Raw genomic sequence first — 25,377 nt, 5'->3', positions numbered from 1 at the left:
ATGCAAAAAAGAACATTGATGCCATTAAAAAAGAAATATGTAAATTGATTTTCAGAATTCTTAAAGGAGGAGCGGATACTGGATTTAGACATGTCAAACCTGAGGAGTATACACCTAGACTGTTCCATTTTTGTGGAACCAGGAAACATGTGGAAGTTAGAGAGGTTTGTATGAGTTCTCATTTCATATATATAGATGTAAGAAGATATGATATGATTGCCAATGAGACAACTCTCCATCCAAGTCACAATTTGTAAAAGAAAAACCATTATAGGTTAAAGTAGTCTTCAATACAGAGCCTTAGCTCACACTGAACAGCAAGCTATTAAAGGACCCCAAAAATTACTAGTTTATAATAATTCAAACAGGAAAACCAACGGTGTAAACATATAAAAACTAGAAACGAGAAACACTTATGAACCACATTAACAAACAACACCATCAGGTTTCTGTCTTAGAACAGGTGCAAATAAATGAAGCGGGTTAATTGTTTAAATAGGTACCAACCTTCACCCTTGCATATATATATATTCTCATTTAAGTATTGGTAAATTAACAAATCAAGTAAGAATTGTACAGTATTTCATGCTTACTACATGACCTCTGTCTAAGACATAGATTAATTGTATATATTATAATCTTTAAAGGTACCAAGAAACAAAGACTTACTTGATTCTGGTGATGTGTATATTCTAGATTTAGGTCTACAAATATATCAGTGGAATGGTTCTGGTTCTAACAAAGATGAGAGAATGAAGGTTGGTATACAAACATTTTATTTACCATATTCAGTGGCGTAGCCAGGGTTGAAATGATGTGGAATTATATTTTTTTCAGACATTGTTCCTGTAAGCACATGTACTCCCCTAGAATCAGACACTGATTAGATTTTTGTTTAATTTCAAAATTCCCACCAATTCATATAATTATATTTCAAACAAAATTTTAATGTTTTCTCGAAATTCTGGAAATTGAATGTAATTCATAATTTATTTATTTTATGTAAAAGTTTCCCACCAATCTTATATTTGACATCTCATAAACGGCCCCATCACAGCGGCACTTCTGTATAAAGGAACTGAAGTGATCCCCTTTCCTAGCCTTTCTCAAAAAACGGCCCTATCACAGCGGCACTTCGGATTATAGGAACTGAAGTGATCCCATTAATGCGTTGCAGGGGACATCATCGAATTTCTCCATTAAAAATAAAAGGAAAAGGAAAAACATTATTTTTTATTAGTTATTGCCCTTGTTCCTTGGTTACATAAAATATGTGCAATGCAGAAGACATAGGAACTTTGTTCTTTTATTGAAAATAAAATTAATATGTGGACCTAGATAGAAACTGGAATTTACTGATAAGCCTAGGAATGATCACACTCTATTATAGATTAGTTTTTTTTCACATCGTCTTTCATATCACAGGAAAGGATATTAGGATATGGTGGTTTAGTTGTCAGTTATGTTGTTAGTCAGTTGTAGAAGCCTTCGCTCTGCTAGGCTCAATTTCAGATGAAACATGTCCGAGGATCTGTCCATCGTCCTCTGCACTTGCCGTAGCCGACGACGTAATCTTTTTACGAAAAAAAATCGAGGACACTTTTCTGCGATTTATCCATCTTGTTTTATTACATGAACTTAATTATCCTTAATAAAAGACCACGCATACTTCATTGGAAATAATTGGATGTTATCCTCATATCCTAACCCTTGTTACATACGGATTCCTTTGAGTTTAACTGCTGCGAACATATCTTTATTTATATTTTTTTTCCTGTCAAAATGATGTGGATGCTTGAGCATCTGAGCATACATTCAAGCTACGCCACTGATATTACAGAACTTTCTTTTTAGGTCCCTACAGGTGATTGATTTTTTTTTAGGTTTATTTTTTACTCAATAGCAATAATAAATGTCTATATCCAGTATTTAGAAACTTATTTGACACACACCCATATATTTTGTTGTACACTGAAAAGTATGTTTGAGAGTCTGATGACGTATCAATAGTTAAAAATATAACAACAAGAATGTGACAATAGTACACAGATGCCACACTTGCACTATCATTTCTATGTTCAGTGGATCGTAAAATTGGGGTCAAAATTCTAATTTGGCATTAAAATGATAAAGATCATATCATAAGGAACATGTGTACTAAGTTTCTGGTTGATTGGACTTACTTCATCAAAAACTACCTTAAACAAAAACTTTAACCTGACAAGGGACATTCTGATGGACATACAGACGGGAAAACATTATTCAGCTAGAAGGGGCATAAAAATATTGCATGACCTATGTTTTTCAGTTGCCTGGATTAAGTTGTTCAGTTAACAGCAGTTAATAAATAAAATCATTGGAAATTTAATTGATGAAATACATTGCTTTAAAACACAACATATGTTATAAATAGCCAATTTGACAGATGAGTAATTGGCTCACAATACAACATTTAATTGGACGATAACAGGCATGCTATCTTTTTTATACTTTTTGTTCCTTCTTGAATTTTTATGATAACTCTTTTTAATAAGCTTTTGATTTTTCAAATATTTTGGCCTCAAGAATCATTGAAGAGACATTTAATATTATTTATCTGGTTTAGAAAACTTTGTAAGTTTAATGCTACTAAACATAATTAACAGTCCCATCCATTTCTACATCATTTTATTAGAAAATTTGGTAGGAGCTTTAAGGAATATGTTAAATATATAAAATAGATAAAATCTTTACATGCGCAGTCATATAATAAGCTTAAATAGAGAGAATGGCAAATACACCTGGTTGTTACTAGGTAATATGTACAGGGTCTTATTAGCTTTGGTACTATTTTTCAGGCCATGCAGTATTGTATTAAACTGAAAGATGAAAGAAATGGTAAAGCTTCAAGTGAAGTTCTAGATGAGGGCAGTACTGATAAAGATGTGAGTTTATTTATAGATAATTATGTTCACCATTTATGTGTTTTAAAGCAATTCCTGAAATTATTCAATAAAAAATAAAAAAATATATAGAAAATGTTTTCAGTTAGATTTTAGTGTTAAAAGTGGTTAAAAAAAAACAGATGTTTTGAATTTTTAGTTGAAAAATGTTTTATTTTATTTTTTACTTATTCAGTTTCAACTGAATCTTGTTTGTATAAAGTACTTATTAAAAAATATTGCACTCAATTTTGTCAGGTTTTCTCAGTTAATCAAGTACAATATAAACTCATGTCAACTTCCTGACACTGTATTATAGACAGGAATTAGATAACAGGTTTATTTATTTATAATATTTATACTTCATGTGAAAGTAGCATAGTGCCCTCACAATAAAAGAAAGAAGTTTAGTTTAAACATATTTATTTATAGTGGATTGGGAAACAAGTTTTGCAACTTATATTAATCCCTTTCCACTTTGCGGGTGCGAGTGCTGCCTTGTAGCAGCATTAGCCTGCTCTTTTTCGAAATCTACAAGGGTGTCTTTAACGTGCAAGAGATATGGCTCTCTCTTAACACGGGTCAGCCAGTTATCGTCCCCTTCCGACGGACTATCATTGTTTCCTCGAGACCATACTCGCAAATGGTGTCAAGGGAGAGCCGAAAATTCAGTTCCTGAAATTTTCATCCCAGACGGGAATCGAACCATGAACCTTTGTGTAAGTAGTCCGATGCACTAACCACTACACCACGGCTCTCATAACCACTACACCACGAAGTTGCTACCCATCTCAAGAAAAATACATTAATTATCTGATATAATAATGAATTAATAATTAAAATATACCCCTTACCACACAGAAATTATAATAGATGTTATAAAGCAGTGTAAAAATCAACATGATTAATGTAATACAATCCATGTGATAAGAGAATGGTTATTTCTAAACTTTGATATATATGTATGTAGGCAAAACATTGGGTAAGTGTTTGCAGCCTTGTGTGTTTATGTGTCTATTCCAAAAAAAAAATTATTGTTTGACACAACCAACCCACATGTACCTCTTTAAATCATGCATAATTTTAAAACTTTTGTTAAGAATTGAATGCAAAGTTCCATTATCACTGGAAATTTAGTTTGGACTGATGCTTGTTTACAAAGACAATAAAACCTTTATTTTTGTACACAAAATGATAGATACTTTCAAATTTGATTGTTATATATTCTGCATGAACCCTGTTTTTATATTTTTTGCCATATTTATACTATAAGTGATTTTTATCTCACCTGGCCCAAAGGGCCAAGTGAGCTTTTCCCATCACTTGGCGTCCGCCGTCTGTCGTCGCGTCGTCGTCCGTCGTTAACTTTTACAAAAATCTTCTCCTCTGAAACTACTGGGCCAAATTAAACCAAACTTGGCCACAATCATCATTGGGGTATCTAGTTTAAAAAATGTGTGGCGTGACCCGTTCCAACCAACCAAGATGGCCGCCATGGCTAAAAATAGAACATAGGGGTAAAATACAGTTTTTGGCTTATAACTCAAAAACCAAAGCATTTAGAGGAAATCTGACATGGGGTAAAATTGTTTATCAAGTGAAGATCTATCTGCCCTCAAATTTTCAGATGAATCCGACAACCCGTTGTTGGGTTGCTGCCCCTGAATTGGTAATTTTAGGGAATTTTTGCTGTTTTTGGTTATTATCTTGAATATTATTATAGATAGAGATAAACTGTAAACAGCAATAATGTTCAGCAAAGTAAGATCTACAAATAAGTCAACATGACCCCTTTAGGAGTTATTGACCTTTATAGTCAATTTTTAACCATTTTTCGTAAATCTTAGTAATCTTTTATTAAAATCTTCTCCTCTGAAACTACTGGGCCAAATTAATCCAAACTTGGCCACAATCATCTTTGGTGTATCTAGTGTAAAAAATGTGTCCGGTGACCCGGCCATCAAATCAAGATGGCCGCCATGGCTAAAAATAGAACATAGGGGTAAAATACAGTTTTTGGCTTATAACTCAAAAACCATAGCATTTAGAGGAAATCTGACACGGGGTAAAATTGTTTATCAGGTCAAGATCTATCTGCCCTGAAATTTTCAGATGAATCGGACAACCCATTGTCGGGTTGCTGCCCCTGAATTGGTAATTTGAAGGAAATTTTGCTGTTTTTGGTTATTATCTTGAATATTATTATAGAGATAAACTGTAAACAGCAATAATGTTCAGCAAAGTAAGATTTACAAATAAGTCAACATGACTGAAATGGTCAATTGACCCTTTTGGGAGTTATTGCCCTTTATAGTCAATTTTTAACAATTTTCATAAAATATGTAAATTTTTACTAACATTTTCAACTGAAACTTAACTGGGCCAAGTTCATTATAGATACAGATAATTGTAAGCAGCAAGAATGTTCAGTAAAGTAAGATGTACAAACACATCACCATCACCAAAACACAATTTTGTCATGAATCCATCTGCGTCCTTTGTTTAATATTCACATAGACCAAGGTGAGCGACACAGGCTCTTTAGAGCCTCGAGTTCTATTTATTCCATCTTATTCATCCCACTTTGTGCCTTGTTTCTAGTTTTCTCATATATTGTTTCCAAAATATGTCCTGTTTTTACATAAATTACAATGTATTTTCTTAATTCAATCTGAATTGAGAAATTGAATAATAATGAATACGCAGCCCTCAAAAGTACATATCTGAAATTTTTGTCCATAATATTCAAGTTATTATATATATATATAATTATATATATATATAGCTTGGAAAATGCTGCTCAGATACTGACTAGGGGTCTGTTTACTATTAGAAGTAATTTTATAGATACTTAAACATAACAGATTATACATATACCTGACCTGTTGTTTAATTATTTGAATTATCAGTGTGGCTAGTTTGATCTGAGTTCCCCATTAATTAAAAGTCCATTACAAAGTCAAATTTTCTTGCTCTTTTCTGAATTTCATACATAGTTGTCTTCTCTAAAAAGTGAGAATAGAAATTGGGAATGTGTCAATGAGACAACAACCCAACCATAGAGCATTATACAGCCTGAGGCCACCAATGGGTCATGGACAAAGCAAGAAAATCCCACACTGGGAGACAGGCTTCAGCTGGCTCCTTAACAAAAATGTGTAGTAGTTCATCGAAAAATGTCACATTGAAATCCAAAACGATGTCTATGAATCACAAGAGAAACAGATTCTACCACCAAATCTTGTTTAGTATTTCTCCATTTTCGATAGTGAAAATTCATATATTTTTTTTTAAACTGTCTCGAGTAGATAATTATTTCCTCATACTTAATTCAGTGGTAGAATCTATATTTATATATGTGAATGTTTGTGTTAGTAAATTTACAATCTGACCACCATGACATTTAAAATATGTTATGTAAAGGAATGTTAACAAAAGAAAACAAATATTAGTTTTTAAAAGTAATCATATTACATATATATATTTATTTTAGCATGAATTTTACAAAGCTTTGAATGAAGAAAATGTTCCTGATGAAGCCAAGAAATATAAAGCAGCTGATTCCCAGAAGGAATTGTTTAGGTTATCTGATGCTAGTGGAAGCATGAAATTTTCTCTGGCGAAGAAGGGTCAAGTGTCCAAGGCTGACCTGGATAGTAAGGTTAGTTTTCTAGGCAGCATAAAGTTAAAACTAGATAAGGTTTGTTTAATAATATATGTAATTCCTCATAGAGAATATCATAAGTTAAGTCCAGACTTTGACAGCAAAGTTAGTTTTGTCCAAGTATTTATACTTATAAAGATAACTCAAAGCATGACAGTGTTATAATTTCCATATTGACTCAAGTCAGGTCTGTGGAAGAAATGAATATGTTAGCTATTGCTATTGCATTAAGATTATTAAAATAAGAAGATGTGGTATGAATTCCAATAAGGTAACTCTCCACCAGAGACTAAATGGCATACAGAATGAAGGCTTGTATAGTCTGCGGTTTTATTCTCCAAAATTGAACCTGCCAGACAGGGGTACGGACTATAGAGTACGATTAAGCAAGAAATTAGAGAAAACAATCGATTTCATGAGGTGGTTTGTTTACTTTCTGCCATGTTTGTAATTGATATTGTAGAGGGTGTTCTAATCTGAAAAAACTAATAATTTTACGTAATCCATATTACTAAGTTATTTTCATTCAATATCAAATTAATACTGATAAAGTAAAAAAAATAAATGCTTCATTACAAATTTTTCGTTTCTTTTCACTGCATTGCTTCAAATAAACTGGAATCTGCTTGCATGTAATAAAAGGAAAAAAGTGTCTTTAAACTGATAAACAGCTAAATAAGTTATAAAAATAAGATTAGGTATGATTGCCAATCAGACAATCCTCTATCAAAGATTAATTTATGACAGAATCTAGTGTAATCTCCATTTTCACTGAACTGAATACACATCTTTATTTAGGGGCCAACTGAGGACTACCTCCTGGTGTTGGATTTTCTTGCTGCATTAAAGACTCATTGGTGGCCTTCGGCTGTTTTCTGCTCTTTGGTTGGGTGGTTGTCTCTTTGATATATTTCCCATTTCCATTCTCAATTTAAAAAAAACAATAGGTCAACATATAGACCTTCAACAATGAGAAAAATCCATACCTCAGAGTCGGCTATAAAAGGCCCTGAAATGACAAAAAATGTAAAACAATTCAAACCAAAAAAACTAACAGCCTGATTTATGTACAATGTTGGACATGTTGATCAATTATTTATATAATCAAAGTACTTCTGCAACAATGTTATCATTGACTAATTAGGTTTATCATTCAGATTGAAATTATTTTTGTTGTTGTTAATAACACTAAAACAAAAGTGAATACTGATTTTTCAGGATGTTTTTATACTGGATTCAAAGACATCTTTACATGTATGGGTAGGAAAAGATACCTCTGTCAATGAACGTAAAAACGCCATGTCCTACGCACATGTAAGTACAATTTCCTGTTTAATTACATCTTATGTAAGAATGCTGCATTTTGATTGGTTGAGAACCAGTGTATTTTTTGCACATTCTACTTTCAAAAGAATTTGCCCTTTTTTCAGCACTGCTGGTGAATTTGCCTCAAATACCATGGTATTTTCCATTTTGGATATTCCTTTTTGTCGAGCCTTCGACTTTAGTCGAAAAAGCGAGACTAAGCGATCCTACATTCCGTCGGCGGCGGCGGCGTCCACAAATATTCACTCTGTGGTTAAAGTTTTTGAAATTTTAATAACTTTTTTAAACTATACTGAATTTCTACCAAACTTGGACTGAAGCTTGTTTATGATCATAAGAAAGTATCCAGAAGTAAATTTTGTAAAAATAAAATTCCAGTTTTTCCGTATTTTACTTATAAATGGACTTAGTTTTTCTGCGAGGAAACATAACATTCACTCTGTGGTTAAAGTTTTTAAAATTTTAATAACTTTCATAAACTATCCTTGATTTGTACCAAACTTGGACAGAAGCTTGTTTATGATCATAAGATAGTATCAAGAAGAAAATTTTGTAAAAATAAATTTCCACTTTTCCATATTTTACTTATAAATGGACTTAATTTTTTTGCCAGAAACAAAACATTCACTCTGTGGTTTAAGTTTTTAAAATTTTTATAATGTTCTTAAACTATCCTGTATTTCTACCAAACTTAGACAAAAGCTTGTTTCTGATCATAAGATATTATTCAGAAATAAATTTTGTAAAAAAAAATTCACTTTTTCCGTATTTTACTTATAAATGGACTTAGTTTTTCTTTCAGTTAACATTACATACAGTCTGCAGTTAAAGTTTATAAAACATTTATTAGATTCATAAACTATCCTGGATTTTTTTACCAAACTTGGAAGCTTCTTTCAATCAAAAGACAGTATCGAGAGGGAAATTTTTAGTGATGTTTTTCCTCATTTTTGTTGAGTCTGCGATTAACAGCAAAAGTAGGCGAGACACTGGGTTCCGTGGAACCCTTATGAATTTTTTACCATCGCGAGCCTGTTCCCGCCAAATTATTCGGAACCTTTCTCACTTATCCCGATTGTTAAGACAACATGGTTTAACACTATTGATTGAGTTAAACCGAAAACTATAAGAGATATATACATATACAGAGGAAAAAAAGACATCTGTACAAATAAACGATTTTTTTAAAAATGATGGAATAACAATGACGTTCTCATATAGATACCATGACATTACAAAAAGACAGCACTAACGTACATGTATAATTACAGTGGTACTACGATTGCCATTCACATGTACAGACAGTATCAATCAAAATCTATTAGGTGTAATTAAACAGATATATCATGTTATGGAGAGGTATTTTCGAAAAATACCAGTCTTGGGACCAAATTTCCCTTGCCTAGCGGCTTGGGAAATTTCACAGTCCCTTAACTGGTATTTTTAGCTCACCTGGCCCTAAGGGTCAAGTGAGCTTTTCCCATCACTTGGCATTCGGCGTCTGTCGGCGTCGTCCGTCGTCATTAACTTTTACAAAAGTCTTCTCCTCTGAAACTACTGGGCCAAATTTAACCAAACTTGGCCACAATCATCATTGGAGTATCTAGTTTAAAAAATTTAGAGCATTCAGACATCAAGTTGAATTGTTTTGCAAGTCAAAATCTATCTGCCCTAAACTTTTCAGATGAATCGGACAACCCGTTGTTGGGTTGCTGCCCCAGAATTGGTCATTTTAAAGAAATTTTGCCGTTTTTGGTTATTATCTTGAATATTATTATAGATAGCGATAAACTGTAAATAGCAATAATGTTCAGCAAAGTAAGATCTACAAAAAATGGTCAGTTGACCCCTTAAGGAGTTATTGCCCTTTATAGTCATTTTTTAACAATTTTCATAAATTTTTGTAAATTTTTGCAAATTTTTAGAAAATATTTTCCACTGTAATTACTGGGCCAAGTTCATTATAGATAGAGATAATTGTAGCAACAAAAATGTTCAGTAAAGTAAGATCTACAAACACATCACGATCACCAAAACACAATTTTGTCATGAATTCATCTGTGTCCTTTGTTTAATATGCACATGGACCAAGGTGAGCCACACAGGCTCTTGAGATCCTCTAGTTTATATATCTCTTCAAAACATACAAATTACTGTTAAAACGTTGTGCTGAATTTGTGCAATTCAGACCTACCATCTTACATGATTAATTGGGGATTTCCCCCATGAGAGGTGTTGACATGAATTCTAAAATTCTTTATTATATAAACTGAACACCTCAAAACAGGATTTCAAATGAGTTAAAAGGGTATTCAAGCACATTCATGCTCATTCAAACAATATAGTAGTAGATTAAAAACCGTTTTGCCAATATAAGAGGAGTATTGGGTCATCTTGCATTCTTGCGCTTAAAATCACTCATGGAGATTATGAAAAGTTGACAGGTATGAAAAATTGTAATTGTATTGATGTATTATTAGCTCACCTGGCCGAAAGGCCAAGTGAGCTTTTCTCATCACTTGGCGTCTGGCGTCCGTTGTCGTCGTCCTGCGTTAACTTTTACAAAAATCTTCTCCTCTGAAACTACTGGGCCAAATTTAACCAAACTTAGCCATAATCATCATTGGGGTATCTAGTTTAAAAAATGTGTCCAGTGCCCCGCCCAACCAACCAAGATGGCCGCCATAGCTAAAAATAGAACATAGGGGTAAAATGCAGTTTTTGGCTTATAACTCAAAAACCAAAGCATTTAGAGCAAATCTGACATGGGGGGTAAAATTGTTCATCAGGTCAAGATCTATCTGCCCTGAAATTTTCAGATGAATCGGACAACCCGTTGTTGGGTTGCTGCCCCTGAATTGGTAATTTTAAGGAAATTTTGCTGTTTTTGGTTATTATCTTCAATATTATTATAGATAGAGATAAACTGTAAACAGCAATAATGTTCAGCAAAGTAAGATTTACAAATAAGTCAACATGACCGAAATGGTCAGTTGACCCCTTTAGGAGTTATTGCCCTTTATAGTCAATTTTTAACCATTTTTCGTAAATCTTAGTAATTTTTTAGAAAAATCTTTTCCTCTGAAACTACTGGGCCAAATTAAACCAAACTTGGCCACAATCATCATTGGGGTATGTAGTTTAAAAAATGTGTCCGGTGACCCGGCCAACCAACAAAGGTGGCCGCCACAGCTAAAAATAGAACATAGGGGTAAAATGCAGTTTTTGGCTTATAACTCAAAAACCAAAGCATTTAGAGCTAATCTGATGGAATAAAATTGATTATCAGGTCAAGATCTATCTGCCCTGATTTTTATCAGATGAATCGGACAACCTGTTGTTGGGTTGCTGCCCCTGAATTGGTAATTTTAAGGAAATTTTGCTGTTTTTGGTTATTATCTTGAATATTATTACAGATAGAGATAAACTGTAAACAGCAATAATGTTCAGCAAAGTAAGATTTACAAATAAGTCAACATGACTGAAATGGTCAGTTGACCCCTTTAGGAGTTATTGCCCTTTATAGTCAATTTTTAACCATTTTTTGTAAATCTTAGTAATCTTTTACAAAAATCTTCTCCTCTGAGACTACTGGGCCAAGTTCATTATAAATAGAGATAATTGTAAGCAGCAAGAATGTTCAGTAAAGTAAGATGTACAAACACATCACCATCACCAAAATACAATTTTGTCATGAATCCATCTGCGTCCTTTGTTAAATATTCACATAGACCAAGGTGAGCGACACAGCCTCATTAGAGCCTCTAGTTTATTATTGTTAGATAATAAACACAAATGTGAGTTTAATTACTGAGAAAAGGCTGCATACAAATAATGCTATTGAAATTCAAAATGAAGTTCCTATTTTTTGCCACACCTATCTCTTTGCAATTTTAGCAATAATGAAAACATCACCAAAAATCTGAATTAACATTTTTTTTAATGTGCTTTTTCTTGAAATCATAATTCAACTAATTTTATTGTCCATTGATCAACTGTCATACAGTAATGAATACACACAAGAATTTCTGAATTTACGGTAATTTATTTCAAACTATCCAGATTCATTCTTAAAATGTCTATTTTATAATTTATTTGTTTGATTTTCCCAGTCAAAGTTGTACAGGTTATTGACACAAACCCCATTACAAACAATGGTTAGATATATGCTGGTTCAGTCATTTGGCAAGTAAGGCACCATTTCATTTTTTGGTATCAAAAAGAGGTCTTATCCATAATCTTTTCACACATCATACTGCTACAACATGTGTAAGCTACTTTCCTATGGCATTGAGCATAATTTGAGGATCAATGGAAATAAAAATTAGGACACAAGAGTCGGGCAAGGGTCGAAAAATTTGGGGTTGTCAAAAAATTATTATTTATGGTGGTGTAGGCTGAATTTGTTGCACTAACACATGTAATAAAAGAAAGTGAGGCATTCAAAGAGTTTCTGACCATGCTGAAATTCATCTACCTTCAATGTTTTCAGTAGATTTGGGTAATGAAATGGCTACTTCTTGTATGAAGTCAGCAATCAGACTTAAATGTAAAAGTTCAGAATTCAGTGTTCTAACTGGAACAGCCTTCTATAGGTCAAGACTTTTGTATCAAAACAGTTTTCTTCTAATGGGTATTACTTTTGGATAAAGTAGGTACGTAAGGAAAACTGTCTGTACAGAGCACAGAAAAACTGTATCTTCTAGCATCATATCAGCCTAAGGGTCACGAAGTAGGTCATGAAATCAACAAAAACCACATACTATGTCTGAGATATTTTCTAAAGTAAGAAAATATTTGCTTTACATATATTCCACCATATCAAATTATTTTTTTCTTTTTCAGAAATACCTCCAGAGTACTGATCATCCATTTGTGTCTGTCAGTTGTTTAGCTGAGGGGATGAAATCAAAAGCATTTGAGTTAGCCTTAGCAGCATAGACTTCTGTTCCTTTGCCTCATTCTACAGCAATAAGATAAAATTTAACAACAGAAGAAACACTCATTCATTGGTGTACAGGGTGAAAGAACATTTCTAATTGGATATTTTAAAAAAAATTTATGGACAATATGAATTGTGTTTTCCTTGTATTTAGTTTTTTGTTTTAGTCTGGAGGTAGAAAATTGTTACTAACTAGATAGTCTTGATGATATTATCAATTTCCAAACAACATCTTGATCAACATGCATTTTATTCCTGTATAGAAATTGTTACAATACTTTTTGATGATTTGAATTCTAAAATCTCTTTGATATAATTATGTATCAAGTATATACAATCTTTGATATAATTATGTATCAAGTATATACAATCTTTGATATAATTATGTATCAAGTATATACAATCAACTGTAGTCAAGTACTTAATAAATAATACTAAAAACAAATAACATGAGCTTGGTAAAGCTTCTCAAAAAAGGAATGGGCAATATCTTTTTTACTGCTGATAAATATACATATTAATAATGAGTGAGTAGAATCATATGGTGTTTCTTTTGTTGTTAAAAATAGTGCTTCATTATAAAAATTATAATTGTTATTTATTTATTAGCATTTTAGCATTTTTCCTTATACTGTTTTTGTTTTTGTTTAACTACATATATACTTTTTGTAACTGAATATTTTGCATGTTTTGTAGGCAGAAGATTTGTGTTTATACAGAAAGAAAACTTTTTATTTGATAGATTTTGGAAATTGATATTTAATGAAGTAATCTTAATCAGGAAACACAGTTTTAGTCGCATGATTTGATGAAAAGTATTTGTAATCTACTGATTCATTTTCTTTAAAAGTTAAATATAACACATAAAAACTATGAAATAGTTATCTTAAAATTAAATAATAGCTTTTAATTTATTTTTTTAACCTAATATTGATATCAGTTTGTGTTTTTTTGTTCCTTAAAACTGGGGAAAAAGTTGTATATTAGACGTTTACCTGTATTTTACTGAACTAGTCAATGAAATGAGCATTTCAGGTATATTTGATAATCAGTTTTAATTATCTAATATTAATCCTATACACCTTTTTGTGATTGTTTATGACCAATTTTCTATTACTTTAATTGATATTTAATTATATAATCCTTTGTATACATAATTATTTATTTTCATCAAATAAAAAGTAATGTGGAATCTGCTAGTTTTTGTCTTGCCTTGACAGAGTCAAAAAGGGAGACATAGGTATGCTGTTTCAAGTGGCAGCAGCAGCGTCAACAATGTATTAGTTTGTGATTAGGTCTAGTTTATGGTGAACCGCAAGTGATAGGTCAATCATATTTGGTAAGTAGTTGTATAAGCATTGGCACATCTCATATCCATGTTGAATATTTGGCCCTGCCCCTTCAGTCACAGGGACAGGGACCGCGCTGTGTGTCGCCAATGTCGCAATTTGCGATTTTTTATTTCATCTGTCGACAAAATACGGCTGCTGGCGATATTTCTGGCCCAACGTTTTCTTATGTAAAAAAATTCATTTCTTGACAATATCGATCTTTATTTTAATTGGTATAAGTTAAAAAAAAAATTGTACAAAATTTTACCTGGCAATCAACGGTTGTTACAACGGGCGATATCTTTTTGCGCCAAAAAGTAACTCATTTGCGCCACAACTTAATTGCGCCAATACTTCTTTTGCGCCACCTTATTTTCAAAACTATAGGTATCATTTGCGCCAATGAAACAATCATCCTAATAAAATTATCCCGCTTTCTGGCTCGATACACAATACAAAGTCATCATCTTTGTTTAACAACACCAATATCATCCAATATTCTGTGAAATTCTGCTGGACTTTTAGGTTGAGCCGGATGCAGTTTTATTCTCTCCATATACATTGACTGACGCACATATTTTAAATCTTTCTTTTCTAAATTTTCTTCTTCAAATTTGAAGAGCTCAGAATTTTTTTTATTTTTGAAGGTCGCTCTGGCAACATATCGGTTGCTTTTCTTTTGCACACAGTTCTCAAAATTTGACGTTCTTATTTCTGGACTTTTGTTTCATGACATATAATCTAATTCTCCAATCAAAATAATTGTACAAGATTCATCTGTGAATAACCTAGCACAACACGACTTAACTGTACATCTCCACCTTATTTCTCCAGTTTTCCTTAACTGTTACATCTCCACCTTATTTCTCCAGTTTTCTGTACAAATGCCTGACGGAATTTTGTGTTCTTCAACAATGATGACCGGTTATTCCTGTATCAGATTCTATTTTCTTGAATGGTATATCAGACACTCTTGACTCGTGAAAAAATATTCTATTACTAACCAATTTAATTTTTTTTGGCGAGTTTGCTTAAATTTGATGAGTGTTCAATTAAATCTTAAGTGGAAATTTTAATAATAGTACATGTATGATAGGTAAAACATGTACAGGTATGATATAAGTAAAAACATTTACAGGTAAATGTGGCGCAATTTCATTTCATTTATTGGCGCAATTAATACCATCAAAATAAAAGAGAGTGGCGCAATTAATACCTTTTCAAAACTGCAATTGGCGCAAATTGATTCTGCCCGTTACAACAGGTGTCATAATCTGTTGTTACAGGTAATCCATTTATCGGATGGGTCATATTAATGATCATCCACATTAATTAATTCAAATGGAAATGGTCAGTCCAGATTTTGTCTATTTCATTTGTTTTAATTGATTTAATGATAAATATTAAAGCCTTAGTTACACAGCTTACAAATATCCTTCCATGAAAAAAAAGTAAACCTTTTGCAGCACAAATTTTACCTTTTGAAATCGTATGTTTGACATCCCTAATTTATTGAAATATTTATATTAAACGCAGTTGATTAGTTGTAACAGAGAATACACATCATTGGTTTGAAAAACGATGTGACTTTGACCTCTGTAGCAGAGTTAAAAAAATTAATGGGTCACAATATATTTCAGATTGTCTGTTGTTTTGATGACAGATTATTTTATATTTTTAAATTGATCTTTAAAACTAGTTTTAATCCAGAAGAAAGTAAAAACATTGCATGACTGTACCTTATATAATATCTATATATCCAAATTAAATAAAAAGCGGTAATCAATGATCACATATCGAATCCTTTGTTTATAATTGTTGAAAACCATGTGCTTTTTTGCGGGAAAATTTGGGAAACCCCCTTAACAGGTATTTAAAGACCGTAAGAATTTCATTTTGATTGACTGCTAAGAATTATTCATGAAAAAAATCATAATTTCTTGGGGTGAAACTAGCTGATAATATTTTAATACTCTACATCTAGGAGGTGTAAAATAGAAAAGGGGAGGGGGCTTTTTTTCATAATATTACAAAATAAATTAACCAGTCTGAAAAAACACGGTTAAATGGATTTTAATTCTGAAACACTCAATGTGGTTTATTAATTCCTTTATTTTTTCCATTATAATCAGAAACAAGCTACATGTATAAGGTATTTCAAATATATAGTATTGCCTTTATAAAAACATTCTAGACTATTTATAAGTATGTACCTGTAGGAGAAAAAAAATCTGGTTCTAAAGTTTGCTAACTGGCGACAAAATATAGAAGCTGGCAATTTTTCTGGCTCCAATTTTTGGTAGTCATTGTCTTTCGACTTTGAAACTTTTGCTTAATTTACATGTATTAGTTTATGATTAGATTAGTTTAAGATGAACTGCTAAAGTTAAGTCAATGATATTTGGTATGCAAATTCATTGGCATTGAAATTTTATAGCCCCATCCCCTCTTCATGGTTCAATGACTTTGAAATTTTCCCATAGTTTACAAGTTAATTTTGGTGTTCAGGTTTGTTTTAAGGGAACGACTTGTAATAAGTCGATGGTATTTGGTATGCAGTTGTGTTAGCATTGGCACATCTCATTTACATGGAGATTGTTATGCCATGTATCTCAGTCATGGTTCATTGACTTTGAATATTTGCATAACTTATGTAAAATGTTAAAGTATTGCTATTTTAATTTCAACATTTGCATAAAAATTACAAAAAAGCGATACATACCTCAGTTTATTTAGAAGAAGGGCGAAAGATACCAAAGGGATAGTCAAACTCATAGATAAAAAATAAACTGACAACACCAATATCTAAAAAAGAAAAGACAAACATACAAAAAATAGTACATACGACACAACATAGAACATTAAAAACGAAGCAACATGAACCCCACCAAAAACTGGGTGTGATTTCAGGTGCTCCGGGAAAGCAGCAAGGGTAAGCAGATTCTGCTCCACATTTGGCACCCGTTGTGTTGCTCATATTATTATAAACCCGGTACATAGTCTGATTAGGTAGGTCACATTCGTGAAAAGGGAAAAGGATTGTAATTACGATATAAGAAAAATATCGGATATAAATTTAGATTCAGTCAAATAATTGCAGTTAAACAATATGCAAATGATACTTTCATTCAATATTAGGAACTCTACAATTTAGCTATAATCAGTGGTAAGGAGATACATCATAGTTAACTGCATCGATTAATGTTTTTATGGAATTTTGATATACTCTTTATACCCCTGCTCCAAAGGAGGGATCTTGTATACCCTTTTTCCCATGTCTGCGAGTCCTATGAAATTCCTTGAGCAAATCAATGCTTCATTAAATTTTTATTAGGCTTCATGTGAACATACTAGTATGTCATATTATGAGGTTTCAGATTTTTGGCTATCAACTTCATTCTTCGCTAGCCAAGCAATCCCCCTCTCTCCACCCGTGGCAAATAAAGATGGAATTTGGGATCCACGAGGGAATGATTTCCATTTGTAGCAGCTTTAACTGGCTACATGCAATCATAAATGTGCCTTAAAGATGATCATGTGTAAATGAAGAAACTGTAAATAAACAATTGCCAGGTGCTGATTGTGCAACAAGGATTTACCCACAAAACAGAGGACGATATTTAGTGACAAAGTTCTTAATCAACATATTGAAGTTCCTGGATTTGTTTCAAACACATACATTGGAATGTTAACATACGTTTTCGGTTACTGCTTCACGAAATTTGTAAACAATAGACAACCATGTTTACCCCTCCACACATTTTCCTCATACTTTAGTTATTTAAAAACTTCTCGGTCAAACAGGAGGCTTCTCCATTAAATAAAAGTAAATATTAACCAAATTATGAAAAAATACCCTCTACTAATTGGCAAGTTGGTGTATTGTTAGTCCGATATTGCTCTGACGTCCAAAGGCTGTATTGCCAGACTTCTTCTTTCAGCACGAGCTTCCTATGTAAACAACAAAAAGGGTGAAATCCAAGTATTGGTTATATCAAGAATTATATTACTACTCAAATCCTTGGTTTTATTAATACCGAAAAATATATTATGAATTGTTATGCCTTCGTCGTAGTGGATAGGGTAATAATTCTTATATGCTTTGCATATCTATAAATACTTGAATTGGATTGGTCAATTATAATTTTTCTCTAAGTTTACACTTCGATAAACCATGTTTCCGAAACTACTTTTGTAATCTATTCATGCGCGATACACAAGCTTGCAGTGATCCCGGGATTTTCAGTAAATTGAGATTTAAAAACAATTGCATAACAGTTGTGACTATTCTATTCTAGTGCATATATAACAAAAAAAAAGAAATAAATTTAATTCACTAAAGCTTCAAAAATGTATATAAAAAAATTTAATAAAATTCTGCGAAATTTCATGAAGGATTTGGCGAATTTACGTCATGGCAAAACACGATGTCATACGAATAGAAATTTTCAAGGGAAAGATTATTTCGTTACGTGTACGCTTCAAATTTGGATAACATTTAATTAAAATGAAGTTTTTGAGGTAGGTGCTATTTTATTTAAGATTCCGTTGTATTTATCGGACATTTATGTTTTTTAGAAAGTCAAGATGGTGGCGTACTCCTTAGTTACGACTTGCCATTGTGCTTTTGATGGTAATATATATAGTAGCCATCAACAAAAAAAAATGTTGTTAAATATCACAAATGTTTGGCTGAAGAATTATAAGGATTAAACACATTTTTTCTAGAGGTTATTGATGTGTAAACCGGGGCTCTTACTCACAAACTCAACATATTTTGATTTTTGAGTGAAAATAAAAGTTTTTTTTCCAAATTTGGTCATCATTTCCATATATGATCATAGGGTATCTGGTCGGTTTCCATATATGGTCATGTATTTTATTTTGATTTTTCAACGGAAATAAGGTTTTTACCAAATTTGGTCATGATTTCCATATATGGTCATAGGTTGTTTTTTCGATTTCCATATATGGTCATGTATGTTTATTTCGAGTGAAAATAAGGTTCTTACCAAATTTGGTCATAATTTCCATATATGGTCATAGGGTATTGTGGTCGCTTTCCATATATGGAATTCATCATATGGTGGTCCAAGAGTCATAATCCGACATCTGGTGCTTCCGTTTTGATATATAGCCCTTCATACTAGAATTGGCAAAGATCTACGTGAGTCATACTGTTCATATGACGTCAGCGCCTTAGCGCCTTGCGTTTTTGTGGTTGCATAAAACATCATAACGAACAGAAAAAATACTTCTCGAATTTTCATACGTACATCATGGTATTGTCCTGTAGTGAGTCATGCCCCGATCTTGCATCCTGATGATTCATGGTTGCGTCATGACCAAATATGACCTGCGTCCATCCGTCGTGATTCATCTTCCTTACTTCCGCTGACGTCATTAGGGCTAGTATATGCCCATATATAATATTGGGGGCGGGGCATGCGCATATGACGTCAGCGCCCTAGCGCCCTGTGTTTTGGGGTGGCTCAAACTGAACCGTCCCTACTACTTCTATGATGAGTTTATTTGTAAGTTCAATATACATAATTTTAGTTATGGATTACACTGGACAATCCAATAGAAAATGAGATATTTCCCTTAGAATTTTTTTTACTCGTTGGACATTTAGAAAGATTACAAAGCTGACAAATTGGATACATTGATTATTAAATTTCGCTTTTTCGAACTTGAGCTTTTGTCTTGTCAAAGACATTCCAGACTGTTCGATTTGTGCCAATAACGTGGTGATTAGTTTCCATTTATCTTAGATTTGATTTTGATTGAGCTTCGTCCTTTTAAAAGTTTTGAAACAGTAGGTGTTCCGATTTATTTTAGAAGGGAAATATTCTTAGGAAGATGAATAGGAGGCAGTCCATCCTTTAAAAATTGTTGAGTAAAAGCTGTTACGGTTATCATAGTTTACTGATGATGATATCTTTTTTACTCGTTGGACATTTAGAAGAAAGCAAATTGTGAAGAAAGAAACAATTGCTTTTTGTGAAGTTAAGTTTCAATTGGGAGTCCATTTGTCGGATTTATATAAATTTACACATAATTCATCAAAGTGGTAAGGTATAGTAGCACATTCAGTTCTTAAATAGCTTTGATATCCGCAGCTATAAAATAGTTAGAAGATATTTCCTGGTCTGCAACAATTTTCATCATTTCTTTTTGTCGGATTTTGACATATAATTCATCAAAGTTGTAAGATATAGGAGAACTTAAGTCCTCGAATCAGCTTGCAAAAGTTTTCCTTTGAACTTTAGCCAGAAATATATATTTGTTCTAATTAGTTTTTATGCAATTTATTGCTTATTGGGAGTTCATGATTTGGCCATGAATGGTATTTTGATCGATAGCTGAAGACCTTTTTATTGGGTCCTTAATTCAAAAGCTAAAGATGTCCGGATGGTTTGCCCAAATCTACCTATTTGTTTAGAAAACTTTACACATCTTTAAAAAGTAAGGTTGCAACTTCTGGAGGAGCCTTCCAGCTTTTTACCTTTCAACTCTGAAATTTTGGACGGAATAGACTGTTTTTTGTGCATTTGAAATTTGAAATATTATCTATTTGCTGGTCATTATCCAGTATTGGAAGATCCTTATGATGTATTAATTCCCTATATTTCTCTTCGCCCCCCCCCCCTCCCAAAAGACTTTCTTTTTTTTGGTGATTGTTTTCAACTAGTTCTGTTGATATCAATTGAATTGAATTGATTGTTTGGATCACGGGACAGTCCATTTGATTTCATATCATCTAAACTTGTTGTGGATGGCGAATCCTGAGAGATAAGATTTGTAGTAGAGTGAGAGGCTGAATCAGCACGACTTATGATTGTCTTAAGTTTTTAGTATCTGAGTATGATTGTAACGATGATTTGTGTCGTATTGATGCCCGATTATGGTGTTGGACGAGACGTCACGGATATTCTTACTGTAAGCTGACCTGACTTCCTAAATCTTCCATTAGTAGGAAATCATTCAGTAGCATATAGTGTTTCAGAATTTTGTTGAACAGTTGAACTTATTTAGTTTGGTGATCTAAACGTTTGTGTTGAAGAAAATCCAGAAGCAGAATAAGTTGGCACACCGGAAGTCTTATTTTATGAAGATTACGAATAAGATTTATGTTGATGATTATATATTCACATGAGATGTAAGTTCCCTTTGACTTTTAGAATGTGGAGACAGAAATTGTCCAACAAATTGATGGCGTGCCCGATCGTGCAAACCACTAGTATGCGTGTGCATGGCTACTGGATGAGCCATGTGGACGTAGCTTGTAAGAAATCCATTTGGATAGTGTTAGGCTGGCGGTTGAAACTGATGAGAAACCAATTGATGCTAATTATAGACGGGAGAAGATGGGATAGGGTGCATTTGTATGTGGCTAAAATGAAAGTGGCTATATGCTGATAATGGATGTTGAAGATGGTTTAATGATGGTGGTTCAAAAAGCGAGTTTAAAAGATGTTCCGACATTGGGTAGGTTGGTCTTGATTGTATTGCAAGCTGTGTTGTAAGAGCTGTATATATACTTTTTTATATATATATATTTTGACACATTTTTGTTGTGTGAGCATTCTGATCCTTAGATCCGCTAGTTACTCTGTAATTTTTTGATGGCAATACGTGTTTTTAATATGTTGGCTTTTATTTTGACCACATGCGTAGATCTTTGCTCTTGAATTCTATGAATATCCTTTTTTTTTTACAAAATAAGGATTAGAGTTGAAGAGTTTATAGCCAGAAAATTCACTACAATTTTAGTTGATTAATTTCATTTTCTAAAATGAAAATTCTTGTCTTTTGATTAATTATGATATCTTCTTTTTCATCTTTCGTTTTAGAAGCTCTGTTTGTAGATTTAGTTTTAATTACCTTTAAATTAATGGCAGTAGTCATCGGATTTGTTACTTGAATACCACAGTGTCATACGTTGTTGGTGGGAGAAATCAGGACAGCACGTCGTGAATGAATCCAGTGTTAGATGTCCCAACTTCCCTTTAGTGTCATTAGCAGAGGGATTTGTCCAATAATTTGCCATAAACTGTTCCTCGGTATCGAAAGACTGTTCAATTGCATTTGCATTGAATGAAATATAATTGATATGGATATCCTCTTTACCTTTGAATTGGCAGAAAATTTTATTTGAGTTACGGTCTTCATTATTACAAGGTATACGGATATATTCCTCCATGTGAATTCTATTTATGTTTGTTTTATCTTTGTTTATATCTGACCTTTTAAAATGTAGCCAGAAGTTAGAGCTTCCTCAACAACTTGGAGCATAAAGGGTGTGTTTCGGCTACAGACTTATACTAGTATTTAGATGTGGTTGAGATATATGAAAAGAAGGTTTTGGTTGAAGTGTGCAATATTATACGTCCAATATGATACGTCCATCGTATGTGACGTCATTTTCACAATTTACTGCGTTGAGACCTGGACTGAGTCGGGTGTTTCTATTCTGTGTTGGTCTTTGCATTATGTATTCGTGTTTGTTTTCTGTAATGAGTTAATACTTCAGTTTCATTATGTATATCTGTTATATTCATTTGATAAAATTTACTGGTTGCAATAGCATTAGTTGTTCTAAATAATAAGGATGTTCTTATCCCAAGCATAAAAACATAGCCGTATTTGACACAGCCTTTTTCAACTTTTGATCTTCAGTGCTGTACAACTTTGTACTTTTTTTCGCTTTCGATCTTTTATATCTGGGCGTAACTGGTGAGTCGTGTGTGGACGAGGCGCGTTTTTGACGTATTGAATTTTAAACCTGATGCTTTTTGTTATTCATTAATCATGTGTTTCTTTGTCTAATACGTTCTCCTATTTATTTGTATTGTAGTCCTGTAATATTATGTTGTCATTTCAATGTTATATTGAACATTGCCATTAAAGTGCGAGGTTTGGCATGCCACAAAACCAGGTTCAACCCACCATTTTTTCATTTAAAAATGTCCTGTACCAAGTCAGGAATATGGCCATTGTTATATTATTGTTTGTTTCTGTGTGTGTTACATTTTAACGTTGCGTCGTTTGTTTTGTCTTATTTTTGAGTGTAATTTCACATTGCGATAAGACGTGTCACGGTACTTGTCTATCCCAAATTCATGTATTTGGTTTTGATGTTATATTTGTTATTCTCGTGGGATTTTGTCTGATGCTTGGTCCGTTTCTGTGTGTGTTACATTTTAGTGTTGTGTCGTTATTCTCCTCTTATATTTAATGCGTTTACCTCGGTTTTAGTTTGTTACCCCGATTTTGTTTTTTGTCCATGGATTGATGAGTTTTGAACAGCGGTATACTACTGTTGCCTTTATTTATACGGTATGTTGAGATGTTGGGAAAGGGAGTGCGAGGCATAACAAATAGTTCCAGTCTGCAGCCATTGACATTTATAAGACTAGTTGTATTGTAGACATTTACTTCATATTTCAGTTGAGAGCCAATTTGACCGTTATTTTTCCGGTTGACTATGCTGTTACTGTGATCTTCAGTTATGTGAGTGTAATCGAAATTTTTGTGTTCTCTGACTGACAAATTACTGTTGAAAATGTTGTAAGAAAAACGAGAAAATAGTTTTTTGTTGATTCGAAAGCAGCTAGCTGCTGTGGAAAATTCAATTCGGTTGAATTTGAAGACGGCGTTAGTAACCTGACGTGGCTGATCCCACAAATAGTTGTCACTATGAAATTTTATCACTGCTAACAGTCTTTCATAATCAGCTTTGAATTTTTTTTGAAGATTGCTGCTTGGGTGGATACCGTCTTTATACGAAGTGAAGTTGAAGTTATGTCTTGCGAGATGCTTCTTGGATTTCGATTTTTTTTTCTTTCACTGATTGGTTATGCAATATGTCAACTAGGAAGATAGGAAAAGGATTCTTAGCAAGTTGAGTATTAAAGTTCTCTGAAATAGCAGTTTAGTTTTTCTAGTTGAGATATAATTAACCGTCGTCAGGTGGATCAGAGGAAGATGTTTTTGATATTTGTTTCACTCTACGATTGAGTATATTGGAATTTCCATATAAGTTATAGGTCAATTTGGATACTTGGCAAGCAGTGTGATGAATTTATCATAAATGACAAAATTGAATTGATGTATATTGTCAGTTTGAACAGCTAAAGAGATGTAAAGACGCTTGTAAAAAGTGAAATCCAAGTTCCTAACCAAATGTACACATGAATGCTGTCTAGAAGATCAATAAGAATTTGACTTTTGTCTCCAAGCCAGGTATATCCTGCCAAAGTGGACCTTCATCGTTCACAGTACCATCGGATATCGTGTTAAATTTTTTGAATCAATATGCGATTGTATAGAATTTCCTTTACTGTCAGAGGTCAAGATTTGAGTGCATGAAGAAGAGGTTTCACACATACACATATACACGTATAATATATTTATTCCACTATAGGTCTTGACTAATGGTAACTTCAAGGTATATTTGCTATCAACAATTTCTATTTGGTGTTCGTGCAAGTTGTAAGTTGTGTGCTTATTAGAAATCCTCCTGACAGTGTTTTTTTCGTCTCCCACTTGGGCTCCCATTTTTTTAGAGGTCAGTTAGGTCTCTCTGTTGAATTTCTCCATTATCTGGATTTCTACTTTTCCTGTTGACCTAGCTATCGCCTGAAAATAATCTTACATCTGAAAATGTACCATCTGGCATGTCGTTGATATATGTAAGGAATAGGAGAGGACATAAATCTTTGCCTTGAATTGTGGATCTCCAGATAGAACATCTAAAGGGCTAGATGAATGTTATTCTAGGTAACTGACTGGTGCTGAATGTTGTTTCTTTCACCAATAATGTGCCATCTTAAAGATTAAGCGTTTGTGTGCTACCTTGTCAAAGGCTTTTGTAAAATCCAGTAGAAGGATGTCTGTATGACGCCCCTCGGTTATTTTTTTTAAAATCGGACTTAGTGTTACCACTGATAAGGTCACACAGGATCGGCGAGTTCTGATTCCTGTTCTGTGTATGACGTTTTTTAATAGATTGCATGGTTTCAATGAGACAGGCCAATAAATCTCCTTTATACTGCAATCAGCTATTTTACTATACAGATAAAGCTATACGTATAAACGTTAGTTTTATACGTCAATGACCTCAACTCACCTATAAGCCCCGCCTACTTACAACGTCACGTCACAACCATGACAACGTGTAGTAACAAT

At 33.0% G+C, this 25,377-nt stretch overlaps 1 protein-coding gene across 2 annotated transcripts in view; it reads left to right on the top strand.

Annotated features, from left to right (window-relative positions):
• LOC139527861 (gelsolin-like protein 2) overlaps positions 1-14,045 on the top strand; it is a 36,716-nt gene extending 22,671 nt beyond the window's left edge. For both annotated transcript variants that reach the window (XM_071323540.1, XM_071323547.1), the window contains exons 8-13: positions 56-164; positions 648-758; positions 2,838-2,924; positions 6,415-6,582; positions 7,804-7,899; positions 12,757-14,045. In XM_071323540.1, the coding sequence (XP_071179641.1) occupies positions 56-164; positions 648-758; positions 2,838-2,924; positions 6,415-6,582; positions 7,804-7,899; positions 12,757-12,852 (667 nt within the window). In that variant the 3' untranslated portion in view covers positions 12,853-14,045. The remainder of the gene's footprint in view (positions 1-55; positions 165-647; positions 759-2,837; positions 2,925-6,414; positions 6,583-7,803; positions 7,900-12,756) is intronic.
• Positions 14,046-25,377: the final 11,332 nt, after the last annotated feature.

The sequence above is a fragment of the Mytilus edulis genome, chromosome 1 (genome assembly GCF_963676685.1).
Source record: "Mytilus edulis chromosome 1, xbMytEdul2.2, whole genome shotgun sequence".
NCBI lineage: Eukaryota > Metazoa > Mollusca > Bivalvia > Mytilida > Mytilidae > Mytilus > Mytilus edulis.
This window is presented reverse-complemented; position numbering and strand designations above follow the sequence as displayed.